Genomic DNA, 20047 nt, shown 5'->3' on the forward strand with positions numbered 1-20047 from the left:
AGCTTCACAGATAAGGAAAAGCTAAAGGAGTTCATCACTACCAAACCAGTATTATATGAAATGCTGAAAGGTATCCTTTAAGAAGAGGAAGAAGAAGGAAAAGGTAAAGATACAAATTATGAACAACAAATATGCATCTATCAACAAGTGAATCTAAGAATCAAGTGAATAAATAATCTGATGAACAGAATGAACTGGTGATTATAATAGAATCAGGGGCATAAAAAGGGAGTGGACTGACTATTCTTGGGTGGGAAAGGGGTGTGGGAGATTCGGGAAGAGACTGGACAAAAATAGTGCACCTATGGATGAGGACATTGGGGAGGGGGGTGAGGGTGGAGGGTGGGGTGGGAACCAGGTGGAGGCGAGCTATGGGGGGAAAAAAGAGGAACAAATGTAATAATCTGAACAATAAAGATTTAATTTTAAAAAAATCAAAGCTGTTCTAAATCACAGACAGTAAAAAATTAATAATTCCTATTTTTGGGTTAAAACACACCAATAACACTTCCTAATGGTTTTGCTAGGTGAAAGCAAAACTTCAATAAATTACAGAGCCAGCTCTGGTTGGCTTCTCCAAGAGGATGATAAAAATATACTATCTAATTCTATCAAAAGGGTTCAAAATGGTTATAGAATAAAGATATATTTATGAAATTAGAGACATGTATTACCCATATATATAAACTTAAAGTCACTGTATGCAAAGTTTTAAAATACAAGGTGTCATAACAAAAGGATTATGAGGAAGAAGAAGGGTGATCCTCAAGACCCCAAACTCCAAAAGCCAGAGATGATATGAACTAATGTCAAAAAGCATAGAGCTTCTTCTCCTTACCTATTATTTCCCATAAAAAGTTTGGTTATCTCCTATCACTTCATCTAAATGAAAATATACATATCTTTCCAGGTTTCCTTCTGTTTCCAAGATATCTAAAACATTAAGCTAGGAGGACCTGTCCAAAGCATCCCTAGACCTGAATGGATTATTTTAGCAGATTTGGCACAGTACAGAAGGATAACCCCTTACCTTTCCCCTAGAAATTTTATGGTTTCTGAAGCTACAGCTCAACTTTCTTAGAGAATTCTATTAACAACATTTCATTGAATGAACTCTGTCTACAGCACAAGATTAAAATGCTGGCCTCAAATTAAAATACATTTATATATGTTTTTATCAATTTTTAGAGAGAGAGGGAGAGGGATAGAGAAATAAAAACATCGATGAGAGGGACACATCATCAATCCGCTGCCTCCTGCACACCCCCTACTGGGGCTTGTGCCCACAACCCAGGCATGCACCCTAACCAGGAATTGAACCAGTGACCTTTTGGTTTCTGGGTCAATGCTCAATCAGTTAGCCACACTAGCTGGGGACTGGCCTCAAATTTTAACTTGCATTTATTATATATAAAGCAATATTAAAACATTTTATTATATCTTAAGACAAAAGAATAAATGTTTTGCCATTTGAGGAACTTTGTTCAAAAATTTTCATTTAGCTGTTTTATTATTCTAAATTCTTGAGGGTTTTAGATATTTAGTGACCTTTGTTTATCTTTAATCTGTAATTAAGTTTCTTACCCTTTAAATGATGTATGTCTGCCATCTGATATGATATGTTGCTCTGTAGTTTAACCTGAAAAAAATTAAGTTCTCATTTTAGTAAAGAATACGTAGTTCTGCTCACATTTACTTTTTTCTCACATTCACTTTGAGCTTGATCATAAATGCAAAAGAAAAATCCTTATTATATATACATTATATATACCACCTCTTTCCAAAAAGAATTAGATAAATTCTGATTTTATAGTAATTTATTCACTTTACTTAATATATAGTATAATAACTTTCAAAAGTTTTAAAGCTTCAGTTGAATATTGCTTAATGGCATGTTTTTTCAAAATCTTACTAGAGGAGACCTCTTACTAACTTTACATTAAAAAAAAGAATTGCTTGAATCAATTAATATCAAACCAAAAGTAATTAATAATTATCAAGCTTTCATAGAATGACAGATATTACATAGGACTCATTTTTGTGGTCACTGTAATCTAGGAGAGTAGGAGATTACTGTTGTATTTCATATGAGAGAAAATGTCTGAACCAGGGTTGGGCAAACTATGGCCTGTAAGCCAAATCTAGTTTTCTGCTTGTTTTTGTAGGGATGGCTAGGTAAGGATGGCTTTTACATTAAAAATTTTTTTTTAATTTTTCAATTACAGTTGACATTCAATGTTATATTAGTTTCAGGTGTACAACATAGTGATTAAACATTTATATAACTTACAAGGTGATCCCCCATAAGGGGTTTCTACATCTGTAAATGGTTAGATAGTAAAAAAAAATCAAAAGAAGAATAATATTTCATGAATTATATGAATTTCAGTATCTTTAAATAAAGTCTGATGGGAAACAGCCACATCCATTCATTTACATATTGTCTATAGCTACTTTAAAGCTACAGTGATTGTGACAAAACCATATGGCCTGAAAAGCCCAAAGTATATACTATATGGTCCTTTACAGAAAAAGTGTGCCAACCCCTGGTCTAAATTAATAGAATTACAACAGAGAGATAACTATATATGAGAACTATCAAGGGGAAGAATGGTCTTGTTGGTTGATCAGATATAGGAATAAAATAAGAAACATCAAGGATGATGTTTACATTTCTAAAATAGGGGGATTAGCCTTAACTGGTTTTGCTCAGTGGATAGAGCATGGGCCTGTGGACTGAAGGGTCCCAGGTTCAATTCCAGTCAAGGGCACATGCCTGGGTTGTGGGCTCAATCCCCGGTGTGCAGCATGAAGGAGGCAGCCTATCATTGATGTTTCTCTCTCTCTCTCTCTCTCTCTCTCTCTCTCTCTCTTTCTCTCTCTCTCCCTCTCCCCTTTCTCTGAAATCAATAAAAAAATATATATATTTAAAATAGGGGGACTAGATGAGTAAGATTATAATACTCCATAATAGGGAAACACAGAAGAAACAGACTTGGAGTGGTAGGGAGAAGTGCAGAGATGATTTTTTCAGACCTGGACCTATTGAATTTGAGACACTTATGGCATACTCAAGAAGAGATATTCAATAGGTAGTTGAAAAAGTGGGTCTGGAGTTCAGGCACCAACTAACACCAACAGCTATATGATCAGTTGATCACTAACAATGCTCTCTAACTTCTAATTAGCCTATGTTTACTTTCTTTTCCACTTCCTTTATTTTCATGAGCCTTTCTTTTTTTTTTTTTGCATGTTTGCCCCTTCAAAGAGGATAAGCATCCTTTATTGTTGTTCCCAACAAGTTTGTATTACTTTGTTTTTTATCCATTTTGAGGATGCTATTTCAGCTTTTTTGTACTTTTTTCCATTTACTCTTTATTTGAAACTTGCTTTTGAAATTGCTAGAGAAATGCTATTCTTTTTTTTCTTCTGTTTGTTTTTAATCTTTATTGTTGATAGTATTACAGATGTCCCCATTTTCCCCCCACTGCCCCACTCCATCCAGTTCCTACTCCATCCCAGACCTTCACCACCCTATTGTCTATGTCCATAGGTAGTGCATATCTATAATAATAGTGTAATATGCTAATTAGACCAGACAGCCTTCCGGATGAAGCTGAGGCAAGCTGCCACGGCTGCAAGGGCCAAGCCACTTGCACGAATTTCATGCATCTGGCCTCTAGTATGCATATAAAGATCTTTGGTTAATCTCTCCCCACTCCTCACTCCTCCCTTCCCTCTGAGATTCATCAGTCTGTTCCATGTTTCCATGCCTCTTTTTTTCTTTTTTTTAATATATTTTATTGATTTTTTACAGAGAGGAAGGGAGAGAGATAGAGAGTTAGAAACATCGATGAGAGAGAAACATCGATCAGCTGCCTCCTACACATCCCCCACTGGGGAAGTGCCTGCAACCCAGGTACATGCCCTTGACCGGAATTGAACCCGGGACCTTTCAGTTCGCAGGCCGACGCTCTATCCACTGAGCCAAACCAGTTTCGGCCCTCTGGTTCTTTTTTTTTTTATTCATCAGTTTATTATGTTCATTAGATTCCTTGTTCATTTATTTTGATTTTTTGATTCAATTGTTGATAGATATGTATTTATTGCCATTTTATTATTCATATTTTTAATCCTCCTCCTCCTTGTTCTTCTTCTTCTTATTCTTCCTCTTATTAAAGAATACCCTTCAACATTTCATGTAATATTGGTTTGGTGATGATGAACTCCTTTAGCTTTTTCTTGTCTGTGAGGCTCTTTATCTGACCTTCAATTCTAAATAGTTTTGCTGGGTAGAGTAATCTGGGTTGTAGGTCTTTGCTATTCATCACTTTGAATATTTCTTGCCATGCCCTTCTGGCCTACAAAGTTTCTGTTAAGAAATTAGTTGGCAGTTGTATGGGCCCTCCCTTGTAGGTAACTAACTGCTTTTCTCTTGCTGCTTTTAAGATTCTCTCTTGGTCTTTAACCCTTGGCATTTAATTATTATGTGTCTTGGTGTGGACCTCTTTGGGTTCCTCTTGTTTGGAACTCTCTGGGCTTCCTAGACTTCTAAGTCTATTTCTTTCACCAGGTAGGGGAAGTTTTCTGTCATTATTTCTTCAAATAGGTTTTCAATATCTTGCTCTCTCTCTTCTCCTTCTGGCACACACATAATGCAAATGTTGATACACTTGAAATTGTCCCAGAAGCTCCTTATATTATCTTCATACGTTTGTATTCTTTTTGCTTTTTGCTCTTCTGATAGGGTATTTTTTGCTTCCTCAATTTGAAATTGTTGATTTGATTCTCGGAATCCTCTACTCTACTGTTGAATCCTTGTAAATTATTCTTTACTAGAGGCCCCAGTGCACGAAATGCATGCACTGGGGGGGTGGGGATGGGTCCCTCAGCCAGGCCTGCACCCTCTTGCAGTCCGGGACCCCTCGCTCCTTACCACCCACCTACTCGATGCTCCTTACCACTCCACTTGCTGCTCCTTAGTGCTGCTGTGGAGACAGAAGAGGCTCCTGCCACTGCCACTGCACTCGCCAGCAGTGAGCCCGACTTCTGGTTGAGTAGTGCTCCCCTGTGGGAACACACTGACCACCAGGGGCAAGCTCCTGCATTGAGCGTCTGCCCCCTGGTGGTCAGTGTGCATCATAGTGACTGGTTGTTCTGTTCCACCTTAATGGTTGCTTAGGCTTTTATTATCTATACTAGAAGTCTGGTGCACAAAAATTTGTGCACTCGCGGGGGGTGGGGGGGGGGTGGGTCCCTCAGCCTGGCCTGTGCCCTCTCGCAGTCGGGGACCCCTCGGGAGATAATGACCTGCTGGCTTAGGCCCGCTCCTGGGTGGCAGAGGGCAGGCCCAATCCCTAGGTGCCTGCCCTGCAATCCCTGGTCGGGCTCAGAGCAGGACTGACTGGGGAGTTGGGGCGCCGGCCCCTCTCATGCACAGAGCAGGGCGGATTGGTAGGTTGCGATGCCACCCTCAGTCACGCTCAGGGTAGGGCCGATTGGGGGGTTGGGGCACCGCCCCCTGTCACACTCAAGGCAGGGTCGATGGGGAGGTTGCGGGGCTACCCCCTGTCACGCACAGAGCAGGGCCAATTGGTTGGGGCACTGCCCCCTGTCACTCACAGAGCAGGGCCCATCAGGGGGGTTGGGGCTCTGTACCCTGTCACGCACAGAGCAGGGTTGATCAGGGGGTTGGGGAGCTCCCACCTGTCACGCACAGAGCAGGGCCCATCAGGGGGTTGGGGAGCTCCCCCCTGTCATGCACAGAGCAGGGCCGATCAGGGGGTTAAGGAGCTTCCCCCTGTCACTCACAGAGTAGGGCGGATAGGGGAGTTGGGGCACCGCCCCATGTCACACACAGAGCAGGGCAGATCAGGGGGTTGGGGCACCGCACCCTGTCACACACAGAGCAGGGCTGATCAGGGGGTTGGGTGCCTTCCCCTGTCATGAACAGAACAGGGCGGATAGGGAGGTTGTGGCCCTGCCCCCTGTCACACACAGAGCCGCAGGGGGATCAGGGGGTTTGGGCACTGCCCCTATCATGCTGATCCCAGTGCTGGGAGGCATATTACCCTTTTACTATATAGGATAGAGGCCTGGTGCACAGGTGGGGGCCGGCTGGTTTACCCTGAAGGGTGTCCTGGATCAGGGTGGGGGTCCCCACTGGGGTGCCTGGCCAGCCTGGGTGAGAGGATGATGGCTGTTTGCAGCTGGTCACACCCCCTTCAGGGTGGGGGTCCCCACTGGGGTGCCTGGCCAGTCTGGGTGAGGGGCTGAGGGCTGTTTTCAGGCTGGGGGTGACTGAAGCTCCCAACCGCTCCTTTTTTTCTTTTTTCTTTTTTATTCTGGGACAGCTTTAGCTCTGAGGATTGGCTCCAGTTCTTAGGCCTCCACTGCTGAAAGCACGTATCTGGTTTGTTTGGGTTCTATAATCGAAACACTGTTTCAACTCCAGCTCTGAGATCCCGGCTGGCTGAAAGCAGGTTTCTGGGGTTTTGTTTAGCTTCTATATTTGTAACAATGTTTCAAACTGCAAGCTCAGAGGCTGGCAGCGGTAGGCGGGGTACATTGGAGTCCTCCGTCACTGAAGCAAGCAAGCCTCATGTTCTCTTCAAGCTGCCTGGCTGCCGGCCGCCATCTTGGCTGGAAGTTAATTTGCATATCGCCCTGATTAGCCAATGGGAAGGGTAGCGGATGTATGGCTAATTACCATGTTTCTCTTTTATTAGATAGGACTAGGGGCCCAGTGCACAAAGATTCGTGCACTGGAGGTGGGTCCCTCGGCCCGACCTGCACCCTCTCCAATCTGGGAGTCCTCAGGGGAGCTCTCTCCATCCTGGGAGTTTCTGTCTGTCTTTGCAATCATACGAGTGAATTGTCTGAGACCCCCAACCCAGTTTGGTTTGTTGCTCACAGAATAATAGAGGCATTTTTTTTTTTTTTTTTTGCTTCATTGGTGGAGATTTCCTGGAAGTTTTAGGATATCTTCCCTTTAATTTTTCCTAGACACTCTGATTTTACTTACCTTTGCTTTCCCTTCATCCCCCACCACAACAGTAACTTGCTCCAGGCTCACTTTGCTCTAGTGTCTAGGAGATCCGTCTGCCACCAGAACTACGATTCCCAGCATTCCTGGTGCTCCTTGTGCTCTGGGCTTCTGCTTCTGGTCCTGGGGCTGCCACCAGAACTACTATTCCCCGAATTCCTGGTGCTCCTCATGCTCTAGGTTTTCCTTTCCTGCTCTGTCTCTGTCCCACGGCCTCCCACTCTGCCACGTCCCCCCCAATCCTTTGGCTCTCCTGCTCTGCTCTCCTCCCGGCGGCTTGGGGGAGCGACCAAGGAAGCCATGTCCCCCCAAGCCACCGGCGCTCCCGTGCCTGTCTATGCAAATTAACCCACATATGGGTTAATTTGTATATCTACTCCTGATTGGCTGGTGAGCATAGCAAAGGGATGTTCGATTTACATGTTTCTCTTTCATTATATAGGATTATATAGATTTCAGTTAGTATTTCTGACTAGTACTTTTTCATGTCTTTGAAATTCTCACTAAGATCCTTGAAAGTCTCACTAAGTCCTTTGAAGCTCTCTTTGAGTCCCTTGAAGTGCTCATTACGATACTTGAGCAACCTTATAACCAGTGTTTTGAACTCCGTATCCATTAGTTTGCTTGCTTCCATTTTATTAATTTCTCTTTCTGGGGATTTCTTCTGCTCTTTAATTTGTGATATGTTTCTTTGTCTCTGCATTTTGGCTGCTTCCCTGTGTTTGTTTCTATGTATTCGGTAGAGGTGCTATACCTCCTGTAATTGGTAGAGTGGCCTTGTGTAGTAGGTGTCCTGTAGGGCCCAGTGGCTCAGCCTCCCCAGTTACCTGAGCTGGTCACTCTAGGTGCACCCCTGTGAGGGCTGTGTGCACAGTTGTAGTTGAACCTTGATTGCCGTTGATGTCACTGGGAGCAGTTGACCTCCAGGACAATCGGCTGTGAGGACCAGCTGCGACTATAGTGGGAGAGCAGCTGTGCAGGAGGCACCCCTATGGAGCAGGACTTGCTTCAGTGGGGCTTTGGTGCTCACTGAGTCTGCCCCTTGAGTGTGTCACTAGTGGATGTGTATAGTTGTAATCTAGTATGGTCTGAAGCTGTCCACCAGGTGCACTGGCTCTGAGGCCTCCAGGGAGGTGCAAATCAGCCACTGCCTAGGGCCACCAGGCAGGAGCTAGACCAGGGGTGGGCAAACTTTTTGACTCGAGGGCCACAATGGGTTCTTAAACTGGACCGGAGGGCTGGAACAAAAGCATGGATGGAGTGTTTGTGTGAACTAATATAAATTCAAAGTAAACATCATTACATAAAAGGGTACGGTCTTTTCTTTTTTTTTAGTTTTATTCATTTCAAACGGGCTGGATCCGGCCCGCAGGCTGTAGTTTGCCCACAGCTGAGCTAGACAGAGATCTACAGATATCTTGGAAGTGCCCAGGGAAGGCCCAGGGGTGAAGCAAGGCAGGCTGGTGCTAGAGCAGGGTCTTAGGCCTTTTATTGATAGGTTTGAGGCACGTTGACTCCAGCTGCCGCTTGTTTAAGATATTTTAGCAAAGTCTGAAGCCTGAGCCAGATCAGGCCATTCATATGGAAAAGCAGCTGCAAATAGCTTGGGTGGGGCTGCAAATTGGATGGGGCAGGTCTCAGGGAATCACCAGGGTAGAGCGAACAGTGTGGGTCATACTGATGGAAACTCAGATATGGCTGCCAGTCAGTTCTGTGGACAAAGCGGGGGGGGGGGGGGAACGACAGGTCCAGCATAGGAACAATGACCCCTGTGAGAACCTCCATCTGGGAGAAAGCCACCCCCAAGTTCCTTCCCTGATGCCAGATAATCCAGTTCTTCCCCTATGTCCCTGGTCCCCCAAAGCCACCGCCCAGTGCTGTAGCCCAGAGGGATTGAGTCTGGATAAGTCCATGACCTGGCCCTTTAAGAGAAACTGCCTGTGTTTCCAGCAGTCTCCCTGTCACTTAGCCATAATCCCCACTAGTTTTTACAGACTGAAGTTACATGGAGTTCTCTTCCCAGCTCTGGAACCCTGGGCTAGGGGTCTAGTGTGGGGTTGGGACCCCTTGCTTCTCATAGAAGGCCTTCGCAGTGGAGATATCCCTCCCAATTTATAAAACGCCACACATGGGTGTTGGACCAGCCCGTTCTGATCCTCTGCTCCTTGTACCAGTCTCATGTACTTTCTTCTTTACTTCTCTAGTTGTAGCACTTCCATTTAGCCAGCTTTCAGGCAGTTCTGAATGATGGTAGTTCTATATTTTAGTTGAAATTTTGATGTGGTTGTGGGAGGCAGCATGTACCGGCATTTATGCAAGCCGCCATTTTGGTTGAGAAATGCTATTCTTTTTTTTTTTTCTTTTTTTTTTCTTTTTTTTTTTTAATATTTTATTGATTTTTCACAGAGAGGAAGGGAGAGAGATAGAGAGTCAGAAACATCGATAAGAGAGAAACATCAATCAGCTGCCTCCTGCACATCCCCCACTGGGGATGTGCCCACAACCCAGGTACATGCCCTTGACCGGAATCGAACCTGGGACCCTTCAGTCCGCAGGCCAACGCTCCATCCACTGAGCCAAACCGGTTTTGGTGAGAAATGCTATTCTTGAACATAAGGCTTTGAGTGGCCTAAGCTTTCCTGAACTGTCTCTTTTACATCTTTATACAATTACAAATTTTTTTTTTTAAAGCTTAATATGTCTTCACTGGCAATGTTTCTTTTTTTTTTAATTAAATCTTTATTGTTCAGATTATTACATTTGTTCCTCTTTCCCCCCCCCATAACTCCCCTCCTCCCAGTTCCCGCCCCACCCTCCGCCCTCACTGCCCACCCACTGTCCTCATCCATAGGTGCACGATTTTTGTCCAGTCTCTTCCCGCATCTCCCACACCCCTTTCCCCCCCAAAGAATAGTCAGTATATTCCCTTTCTATGTCCCTGATTTTATTATGATCACCAGATTATTTGTTCACTTGATTCTCAGATTCACTTGTTGATAGATGCATGTTTGTTGTTCATAATTTGTATCTTTCCTTTTTCTTCTTCTTCCTCTTCTTAAAGGATACCTTTCAGCATTTCATATAATACTGGTTTGGTGGTGATGAACTCCTTTAGCTTTTCCTTATCTGTGAAGCTCTTTATCTGGCCTTCAGTTCTGAATGATAGCTTTGCTGGATAAAGTAATCTTGGTTGTAGGTTCTTGGCATTCATCACTTTGAATATTTCTTGCCACTCCCTTCTGGCCTGCAAAGTTTCTGTTGAGAAATCAGCTGACAGTCGTATGGGTACTCCCTAGTTGGTAACTGATTTTCTTTCTCTTGTTGCTTTTAGGATTCTCTCTTTGTCTTTTGCTCTTGGCATTTTAATTATGATGTGTCTTGGTGTGGTCCTCTTTGGATTCCTTTTGTTTGGGGTTCTCTGCGCTTCCTGGACTTAGAAGTCTATTTCTTTCACCAGGTGGGGTAAGTTTTCTGTCATTATTTCTTCAAATTGGTTTTCAATATCTTGCTCTCTCTCATCTTCTGGCACCCCTATAATTCTGATGTTGGTACGCTTGAAGCTGTCCCAGAGGCTCCTTACACTATCTTCGTAATTTCGGATTCTTTTTTTCATTTTGCTTTTCCGGTTGGGTGTTTTTTGCTTCTTCGTATTTCAAATCTTTGTCTTGATTCTTGCGCTCCTCTGGTCTGCTGTTGGGAGTCTGTATACTATTCTTTATTTCAGTCAGTGTATGCTTAATTTCTAGTTGGTTCTTTATCATAACATCGAGGGTCTCATTAGATTTCTTGTAGATCTCATTAAGTTTATCGGCAGCTTCTAGACAGTTCTTGAGAGACCTTAAAAGTGTGGTTCTGAACTCTATATCTTCCATTGACAATTTTGTCCTGTTTCTTTGTCTCCGCATTTTTTTTTTTTTTGCTTTCATGGTGCACCCCCTAGTGGTCTTTGTGCGCAGTCTTGTTGTAGTTAAGCCTTGATTGTTGTAGTTAATACTGGGGGGATTTGACCTCCAGGCCAACTGGCTATGAGAGTCAGCTGTGTCTGCAGTGGGAAAACTTCTGTCCTCTGGGGAGGTGCTAATCTAGCCTTTGCCTGAGGCTATCTGGCAAATGGCTCTGTGCAGGGCTTGGGCGGGGCGGGTCGCACTGGATCAAACAGAGCAGGCGGAGCGAGCAGTTATGGCTGCTCTCAGTTCCGTCCCTAGGTGCTCTGCCTCACAGAGTCCCAGCAACCGCTGCAAACCTTGGAGAGAAAGCTGCCTTCGAGTTCCGACCGAAGCCAGACAGTCCCGCTCCTCCCGTATGAGTCTGGGTCCCTAGAGACTCACCCGGCTCTGGAGCTCAGAGTCTGAAACTCCCTCCCGATTGAAAACAACAACTGCGCCCTCCGCCGCCATCCCTCTCCGCGTGCGCACTCCGCACCTTAGTATTTCACTTCAGCACTGCGCCTCCTCTGAGTCTGGGTATGATATTCTCTTTCCTTCTAGTTGTAGAATTTCCACTCAGCCAGCCTTCCTGTGGTTCTGGATGATGTTCATTCCACCTTTTAGGTGTACCCTTGAATTGGTTGTTTGAGGAAGCAATCTCCGGCGTTAACCTATGCCGCCATCTTGGTTTCTCTCCAATTACAAAAATTTTTAATGAAGAGGGGAAATTTAATCCACAGAGTACAAAAATAGTAACAGGTTATATGGGCATTACTGCTTTATTCTTATCACTTTAATTTTTCTCTTCATTCTTCTTTATTGAGAATGGAGATGCTGGCCCCTATGACTCACATATGAAGTCCTCACATTTCAAAAGCTGGTCTGGAACAATATATTTTACATAGTATTACAGAGAAAATCACAGAATGTTTATTTTTTTAAATTTTTTTCAATTAAATCTTTATTGTTCAGATTATTACATTAGTTACTCTTTTTTCCCACCATAAATCCCCTCCACCTAGTTCCCACCCCACCCTCCGCCCTCACTCCCCACCCACTGTCCTCATCCATAGGTGCACGATTATTGTCCAATCTCTTCCCGCACCCGCCCCCCCGCAAGAATAGTCAGTCCATTCCCTTTCTATGTCCCTGATTCTATTACAGGCACCAGGTCATACTGTTCATCAGATTATTTATTCACCTGATTTTTAGATTCACTTATTGATAGATGTGTATTTGTTGTTCATAATTTGTATCTTTACCTTTTTCTTCTTCTTACTCTTCTTAAAGGATACCTTTCAGCATTTCATATAATACTGGTTTGGTGGTGATGAACTCCTTTAGCTTTTCCTTATCTGTGAAGCTCTTTATCTGGCCTTCAGTTCTGAATGATAGCTTTGCTGGATAAAGTAATCTTGGTTGTAGGTTCTTGGCATTCATCACTTTGAATATTTCTTGCCACTCCCTTCTGGCCTGCAAAGTTTCTGTTGAGAAATCAGCTGACAGTCGTATGGGTACTCCCTAGTTGGTAACTGATTTTCTTTCTCTTGTTGCTTTTAGGATTCTCTCTTTGTCTTTTGCTCTTGGCATTTTAATTATGATGTGTCTTGGTGTGGTCTTCTTTGGATTCCTTTTGTTTGGGGTTCTCTGCGCTTCCTGGACTTAGAAGTCTATTTCTTTCACCAGGTAGGGTAAGTTTTCTGTCATTATTTCTTCAAATTGGTTTTCAGTATCTTGCTCTCTCTCATCCTCTGGCACCCCTATAATTCTGATGTTGGTACGCTTGAAGCTGTCCCAGAGGTTCCTTACACTATCTTCGTATATTCAGATTCTTTTTTTATTTTGATTTTCCGGTTGGGTGTTTTTTGCTTCTTCGTATTTCAAATCTTTGTCTTGATTCTTGCGCTCCTCTGGTCTGCTGTTGGGAGTCTGTATACTATTCTTTATTTCAGTCAGTGTATGCTTAATTTCTAGTTGGTTCTTTATCACAACATCGAGGGTCTCATTAGATTTCTTGAGGATCTCACTACATTTATCCGCGGTCTCACCAGTCTTCTTGAAGATCTCACTACATTTATCAGCGGCCTCACCAGTCTTTTCGAGGGCCTTATTAAATTTATCGGCGGCTTCTAGACAGTTCTTTAAAGACCTTAAAAGTGTGGTTTTGAACTCTATATCCAACAGTTTGCTTTCCTCCAATTCTGTTGTTTGTGTTTTGTTTCTTTGTCTCAGCATTTTTTATGCTTCGCTGTGTCGATAGAGTGCCTTTCTGTGCAAAGTGTCCCAATTACCTGAGGTAGACACTCTTGGTGCACCCCCTTGTGGGCTTTGTGCACAGTCTTGTTGTAGTTAAGCCTTGATTGTTGTAGTTATCACTGTGAGGAATTGACCTCCAGGCCAATTGGCTGTGAGAATCAGCTGTGTCTGCAGTGGGAGAACTTCTGTGCTGGAGACACCCCTCTGTGGCTAGACTTGCTTCGATGGGGCTTTGTGCTCACTGAGTCTGCCCCCTGAGCATGTCTTTTTTGGTTCCACGGAGCTGCAAACTGGATGGTCCCACTCTGATCTCTGGGCTTCCTGGTTCCTGGATCTCTAGGGAGGTGCTAATCTAGCCTTTGCCTGAGGCTATCCAGGAAAAGTCTCCCTGCAGGGCTTGGGCGGGGCGGGTCCCACAGGATCAATAGGGCGGGGTTAGCAATTATGGCTGCTCTCAGTCTTGCCTTCAGAAGCTCTGCTTCTCAGTGTCCCTGTAATCGCTGCAAGCCCCTTGGAGAGAAAGCTGCCCTAGGGTTCTGAGCGATGCCAGACAGTTCCGCTTCTCCCGTATGAGTTTGGGTCCCTAGAGACTCGCCCGGAACTGGAGCTCAGAGCCTGAGACTCCCTCCCGATTGAAAATGACAACCGCATCCTCAGCCGCCAGTCCTCTCCGCATGCACTCTGCACCTTAGTATTTTACTTCAGCACTGCGCCTCCTCTGAGTCTCGGCATGTTTTTCTCTTTCCTCCTAGTTGTAGAATTTCCACTCAGCCAGCCTTCCTGTGGTTCTGGATGATGTCTGTTTCGTCTTTTAGTTGTATTTTTGAAGTGGTTGTTCGAGGCAGCAAACTCCAGTGTTTACCTATGCCACCATCTTGGTTTCTCCATAATGTTTAAATAGAAGCCTTTTTTTTTAATCCAAGCATAATGAATTTATTTCCTACCCCATTCCTTTGCCATGTAGGATTTTTCAGTTAGCTTCTCAGACCCCTTACAGCATACTGTTCCCTTAGCATCTCATGTTCTCTATTATTCATGTCAATCTTTCCAATAGGATTCTCAGATAAACCTCATATTCAGTATTTAGTATTATCAACAGGTACCAGTACCCAATTTCTCTTATTTACTAGTTTTATTGTGCCTTTGAACAGAGGTGCCAAGGAGTTGCTCCAAGATGCTACAGAGCCCAACTGGCAGATCATTAAGTCCAAAAGTTCTCTTGCAACTACAGTAATTTTATCATGTTGCTTACTTTTAGAATCTAGATGTCCGCTACTAAAACATCTGTTCCTCTTTTGACATTGCAATATTACAGGCATCTGATCCCTTTTCTCTCCACATATATATACCCTACCCCCAAAATTCTTATCTAGCTCCTAAAATGGACTGATAAAAGAATTCTTCTAAGATTCAATGTTGTCCTTTTAAGGAAATCTGAATGTTTTTTTACTTACCATGACACTCCCTTGTACGTAAAGCAATAACTTAATTTTGGCTTTAATTTTATGTTCTACCATTCTGAGTCTATTCAAAAAAACTTTTCCCATTTAGTTTCTAATTTTTAACATTTGCTCCAATTATTTCAAGTTTGTGTTTTATTTCTTTTCACTAATAATTTCTGCATATAGATAGGTCTTTTTAGTTCTTTAACTCCTTTGGCTTTAACCCTTTCCCCGAGGGCCTTCACTTTTTTTAAATACTTCTACTATTTATCACCTTCAAAAGGAAACTTGACTTCCCTTCTGATTATTCCTTCTCATAGTTTTAATTTCCTTGTGTTCGAACAGAAATTTGCTTATCTTCTAAATGACTCTACCAGCTGTTGAGAAATTAGAGTTCTCACTATTGCATGATTGGAAAAAAAGATAGTTCACTTTGCCACATATACTCTCTGCTGAAGTGGCAATGACATAAGAAGATTTTCTCTTTTTTCCTTTTTATTCCAGACAGGTAACAGTAAATAAATTCTAAAAAGTATTATTTAATTCTTATTTTATGAAAAGTATTCTCATTGTCTGGCTTCATAGGTCCCTTTTTGTTTACTTTAAGACTTTTCCTAAAATATCCATTTACAATATACAAGAAAGATACCAAATACTTATTTTATTTTGTCTTTCAAATTTCTTTTTGGATAAGAAATAGGTGGATGAATATACAGATGAATGGATGGATGGATATGTGATAGGATGGTCAGATAGACTTCAACCTAGAGTCTAATACATTCTTCAAAAACCCATAGTTCTCAAAATGCCTTGCCTGGTCCCAAATCTACTGGGAAGAGCTTCATATTCAGTTCTTTCAAAAGCAAAACATCCTTTTATCAATAAGACTGTCACCCAATTTTTTTCTACCCACAATGTTTATCAGAAATGATAATTCCATGAGAACAGGAACTGTGTCTCTCACTCATCCCTGTGTGTCCATCATCTGGCATACTGCCTGACACCAACAAACAATAGATGTTTGCTGAATGACTCTTATGTTCCATACTCTTTGTACTACATACTCTCCTACCTTAAGTTGTACTTTATCCATATTTGTATAATTCTAATTATCCTTCAAGGTTTCTGAATTCCCTCATTTACTTCCCCTTATCAACTTCATTTGCTTTAGGCTTTACTTTACCTCTCCCCCTCTGTAATATTTGTTTTTCTGGGATTTGGAATCCATCTATAATAGGCTGATTTTCCCTGCTCTCTTGGTTTTTTCCATGTTAATCTCCTAAAATGTGTTTACTATCCTTCCTGAGACCTCTTCTTTTTTTCTCTTTTGTGGCATATATTCATCTCTTTTTTTTCCCCCAGTAAGAATTATCTTCTCCTGAGATTTTCCATCTCTTGCTCATCCACAGCTATTTCATTTCTTTTCCTCTAATCTTTCTTCCTCCAATACCTAAAACTTAACATTTATATTTCTACCATCTCTTTCTGAAGCTCTTTTAATGCTTTCTCCATCCTACATGGCTACTCTGAATTAATTTTGGCAGCTATTACCAGCTCAGTTCCTCTGCTTCTCTTCATACTGGGGCCTTGAAAATGGCTCAGCTGTGCATACTTCACTTTCATTATGACCTATTCTTGGGCAATCAGCACAACAATGACCACTGATCCCAAAGGTTATACATAATTGGCTCTTACAGTTGTCATTTCTGGCTCCTTTTTCTCCACACTAGATACATTTTTCCTGATTATATCTCATGCTCAGATGATTTCTAGAAACAATTTTATCTTCTATAACATAGCTGTCAAACATGGATGATGCTCAAGAATCACCTGGGTAGTTTTAAGAAATATAAATTATTGCCTCCCCCACCCCACTCCAGTGTGATTCAGTAGTCTGGGATGAGCCCAGGAATCTTTTTTTTTTTTTTTAAATTCAAATAAATTCTGATAAGCAGCCAGGTTTAGTGATTACTCGTCTAAAGTATGTCTTTGGCTGGCACCTATACCAGTTGGATCAAAATGGTATTTCATTAATAATAACTAATAAGTATTAAATGCTTATGCCAGGTCTTGTGCTAAGTACTTTTCAAGTATCATTACATTTAATCCTCACAACCACCCTATAAAATAGGCTATCCATTTTGCAGATGAGGAAACTGGGTCTTCTATCATATGCCTATAGTAGATTCTGTATATTCTCCTAAGCAGTCCCAGATGGGAGTCTGTGTTCATAACCATTCTGCATATACTAGATCAGGTAGGTGATTAACCTCGTTTTCTTCCTACTCTTTCATTGCTAACATTATTTAGACAACATTTCAAAGACACCTACAACTTTCACATGATCTGTTAAAGTAGCAATCTTCCACCCAGCCGGAGTGGATTACTGGATTGAGCATTGTCCCATGCACCAAGAGGTCATTGGTTCAATTCCTGGTCAGGGTACATGCCTGGGTTTTGGGCATGATCCCCAGTGGAGGGCTTGCAGGAAGGAGCCGATGGATGTTTGTCTCTCATCAATGTTTCTATCTTTCTCTCCCTTCTTCTCTCTCTCAAATCAATAAAAACATATTTAAAAATATATTTTTTAAAAAAGTAGTAGTCTCCCTTGAAGCAAACTCTAGTTTAACCTATACTGTTACATTTTTATTTTTTGTTAATCCTCACCAGAGGATATTTTTTCCATTGATTTTTTAAAGAGAGTGGAAGGGAGGGAAAATGGGAGGGAAGTGGGGGACGGGGGGAGACAGAAAGAAACATCGATGTGAGAGAGACACATGGATTAGTTGACTCCTGCAAGTGCCCTGACCAGGGCCAGGGATTGAACCTACAACCCACATATGTGCCCTTGACCGAAATCAAACCTTCAACCCTTTGGTGCATGGTCCAACACTCTAACCTCTGAGCAAATGGGCCAGGGCTATACTGTTATATATTTTAAGAGAATAGCAAGTTTTTTTTGTCTTGGTTGGCTATAATAAATCATTGCAAAGTGTTTTTATTAACTCATTCATTTTTCTTCAATTAGTCATTTATAAAGCATTTACTACATATTCACTATGTATTAGGCCTGAGGATACAAAGTATTTAGTATTGGTCTGTTAAGAAGAATCACTACAAAGTTGGTTTAATCATTCACTCTGTCAGCTAGTCACAAGGAAAACATTAATTGAACACCTACTTAATGAAAGATACTGTATAGAGCAGCCGTGGGCAAACTACGGCCCGCGGGCCGGATCCGGCCTGTTTGAAATGAATAAAACTAAAAAAAAAAAAGACCGTACCCTTTTATGTAATGATGTTTACATTGAATTTATATTAGTTCACACAAACACTCCATCCATGCTTTTGTTCCGGCCCTCCGGTCCAGTTTAAGAACCCATTGTGGCCCTCGAGTCAAAAAGTTTGCCCACCCCTGGTATAGAGCCTAATAATACAAAAATGTAAAAGAAACAGGAAATAGGTCTGGGTAAAGGATACTCATTTTTTTTAAAAAAATATACTTTATTGATTTTTTTACAGAGAGGAAGGGAGAGAGATAGAGAGTTAGAAACATCGATGAGAGAGAAACATCGATCAGCTGCCTCCTGCACATCTCCTACTGGGGATGTGCCCGCAACCCAGGTACATGCCCCTGACCGGAATCGAACCTGGGACCCTTCAGTCCGCAGGCCGACGCTCTATCCACTGAACCAAACCGGTTTCGGCAGGATACTCATTTTGAAGTAATAGCATAACTGAAGTTTTCTAAGTAAATATGATTACTTAGGAAGAGAACAGGAGAAGAGACTAGGGTCTCAGACAGAAAACTATGAACAATAACATTTAATAATGAACAGAGGTAAAGCCAGAAAAGGAAACTAAGAAGAACTGAGAGGTAGAAGAAAAAAGGAGATGTCATGGGAGCCAAGAGCACAGAGTGCTGCGTAAAAAGATGCTGAGATATTAGGAGTAAGAAGAGAAAATGCAGGTGTGAACAAAGATAATTCTCTTTTCAAGAAATTTGACTGGGAAGGGGAAGAAAGACTCAAGTATTTTTTAAGTACTGAGGAGAAAGTATAGATAGATTGAATATAAGAGGGAGAGTGCAATAATAATAGTACAAGGTCCTTGAAAAGATGGAGGAAATTGGATCCAGAGAAGAGCTAGTCCTGGAGAAAGGATGAACCTTTTTTTTTTCTTTTTAAAATATGTTTTTATTGATTTTCAGAAAGAGGAAGGGAGAGGGAGAGAGAGATTGAAAAATCAATGATGGCAGAATCATAGATCAGCTGCCTCCTGCACACCCCCTACTGGGGATGGAGCTCACAACCCAGGCATGTGGTCTGACCAGGAATCAAACCGTGACCTCCTGGTTCATGGGTTGATGCTCAACCACTGACCCACACCGACCGGGCAGGAACTTTTTTTTAAAATTTATTCTAACAAGGGTAGAGATGTAGGTATGCCTATAGATTTGGTAATGAAAGTTTTATCAGTTCCTGTGCAATTCTTGGACAAGCAGGAGAGACCACCTGTTGGGCTTGAAGAAGAAGAAAAATAGTTTAAGTGGGGCTAGGGGTTGAGGGGAAGTCTGAAGAGGTTAAAGTTTGAAAGTTGTTGGGACAAGTGTTGAAAATCCAGTTTAGGTAGCTGATCATAAATTTTTACAAGTACGTACCAGTCTGGTGAATATGATTTTCTGCAGCTTTGCTTGAAATAGGCATGTAAAGGAGAAAAGAATGGCAAGAACTAAACTGAAATAAAAGAACATGTAATCTTAGCTCAAATGAGGATAGTAAAGAATGAACAGGGCTGCTGGAAAGGAAATATGAAAGGATGAGCAGTCCAGATTAAGTTGAAAAAGTATAGTTTGTTCAGCAATTCTAATCTCTTTTTAGATAGTTTTAAATTTCAAGGATTTGAAATCCTATGTCAGGTTTATGTTAGAATGAATTAATAATCAAGGCCTGTGGTAGTCATTAGTATTGGCAAATACTCCTAGTTCTCATCCCAGGCACTTTGTAGGATTGTCCTCCCCATTCCTTTGAAGCTGGGTTGAGGGAGAGGGAATGAAATGTGATCAAAATAACATGAATCACTTCCAAGCACAAGCAATTAGGAGGAGCACAATTCATCACATTCATTCTACCATAGCAACAAATGTTTCAGAGGGTGGCTTCTCAGTCAGCCTGGGTCCCAGAATGAGGAAGATACAGGATAGTGCCTCCAGTCGGTCCACAAAGGATATTTTGAGTGAGTGATAAAGCCATATAAGAGAGTGCAAATGGTGGGCTATGAAAGGGAAGGGGTGAGTGAGAACTGGGTAAGGAAAGCAAGGCAGACCTGGAAAGTATGAGAGCAAGAATTTCCTCCCTATCTGCCATATCCAGTCCATA

At 42.1% G+C, this 20047-nt stretch overlaps 1 protein-coding gene across 2 annotated transcripts in view; it reads right to left on the minus strand.

Annotated features, from left to right (window-relative positions):
• The window catches only part of GOLM2 (golgi membrane protein 2), a 119059-nt gene that overhangs the window by 68320 nt on the left and 30692 nt on the right, over positions 1-20047 (minus strand). For both annotated transcript variants that reach the window (XM_081112426.1, XM_081112425.1), the window contains exon 2: positions 1585-1639. In XM_081112426.1, the coding sequence (XP_080968552.1) occupies positions 1585-1639 (55 nt within the window). The remainder of the gene's footprint in view (positions 1-1584; positions 1640-20047) is intronic.

Source organism: Myotis nattereri, assembly GCF_964212035.1.
Source record: "Myotis nattereri genome assembly, chromosome: 1".
NCBI lineage: Eukaryota > Metazoa > Chordata > Mammalia > Chiroptera > Vespertilionidae > Myotis > Myotis nattereri.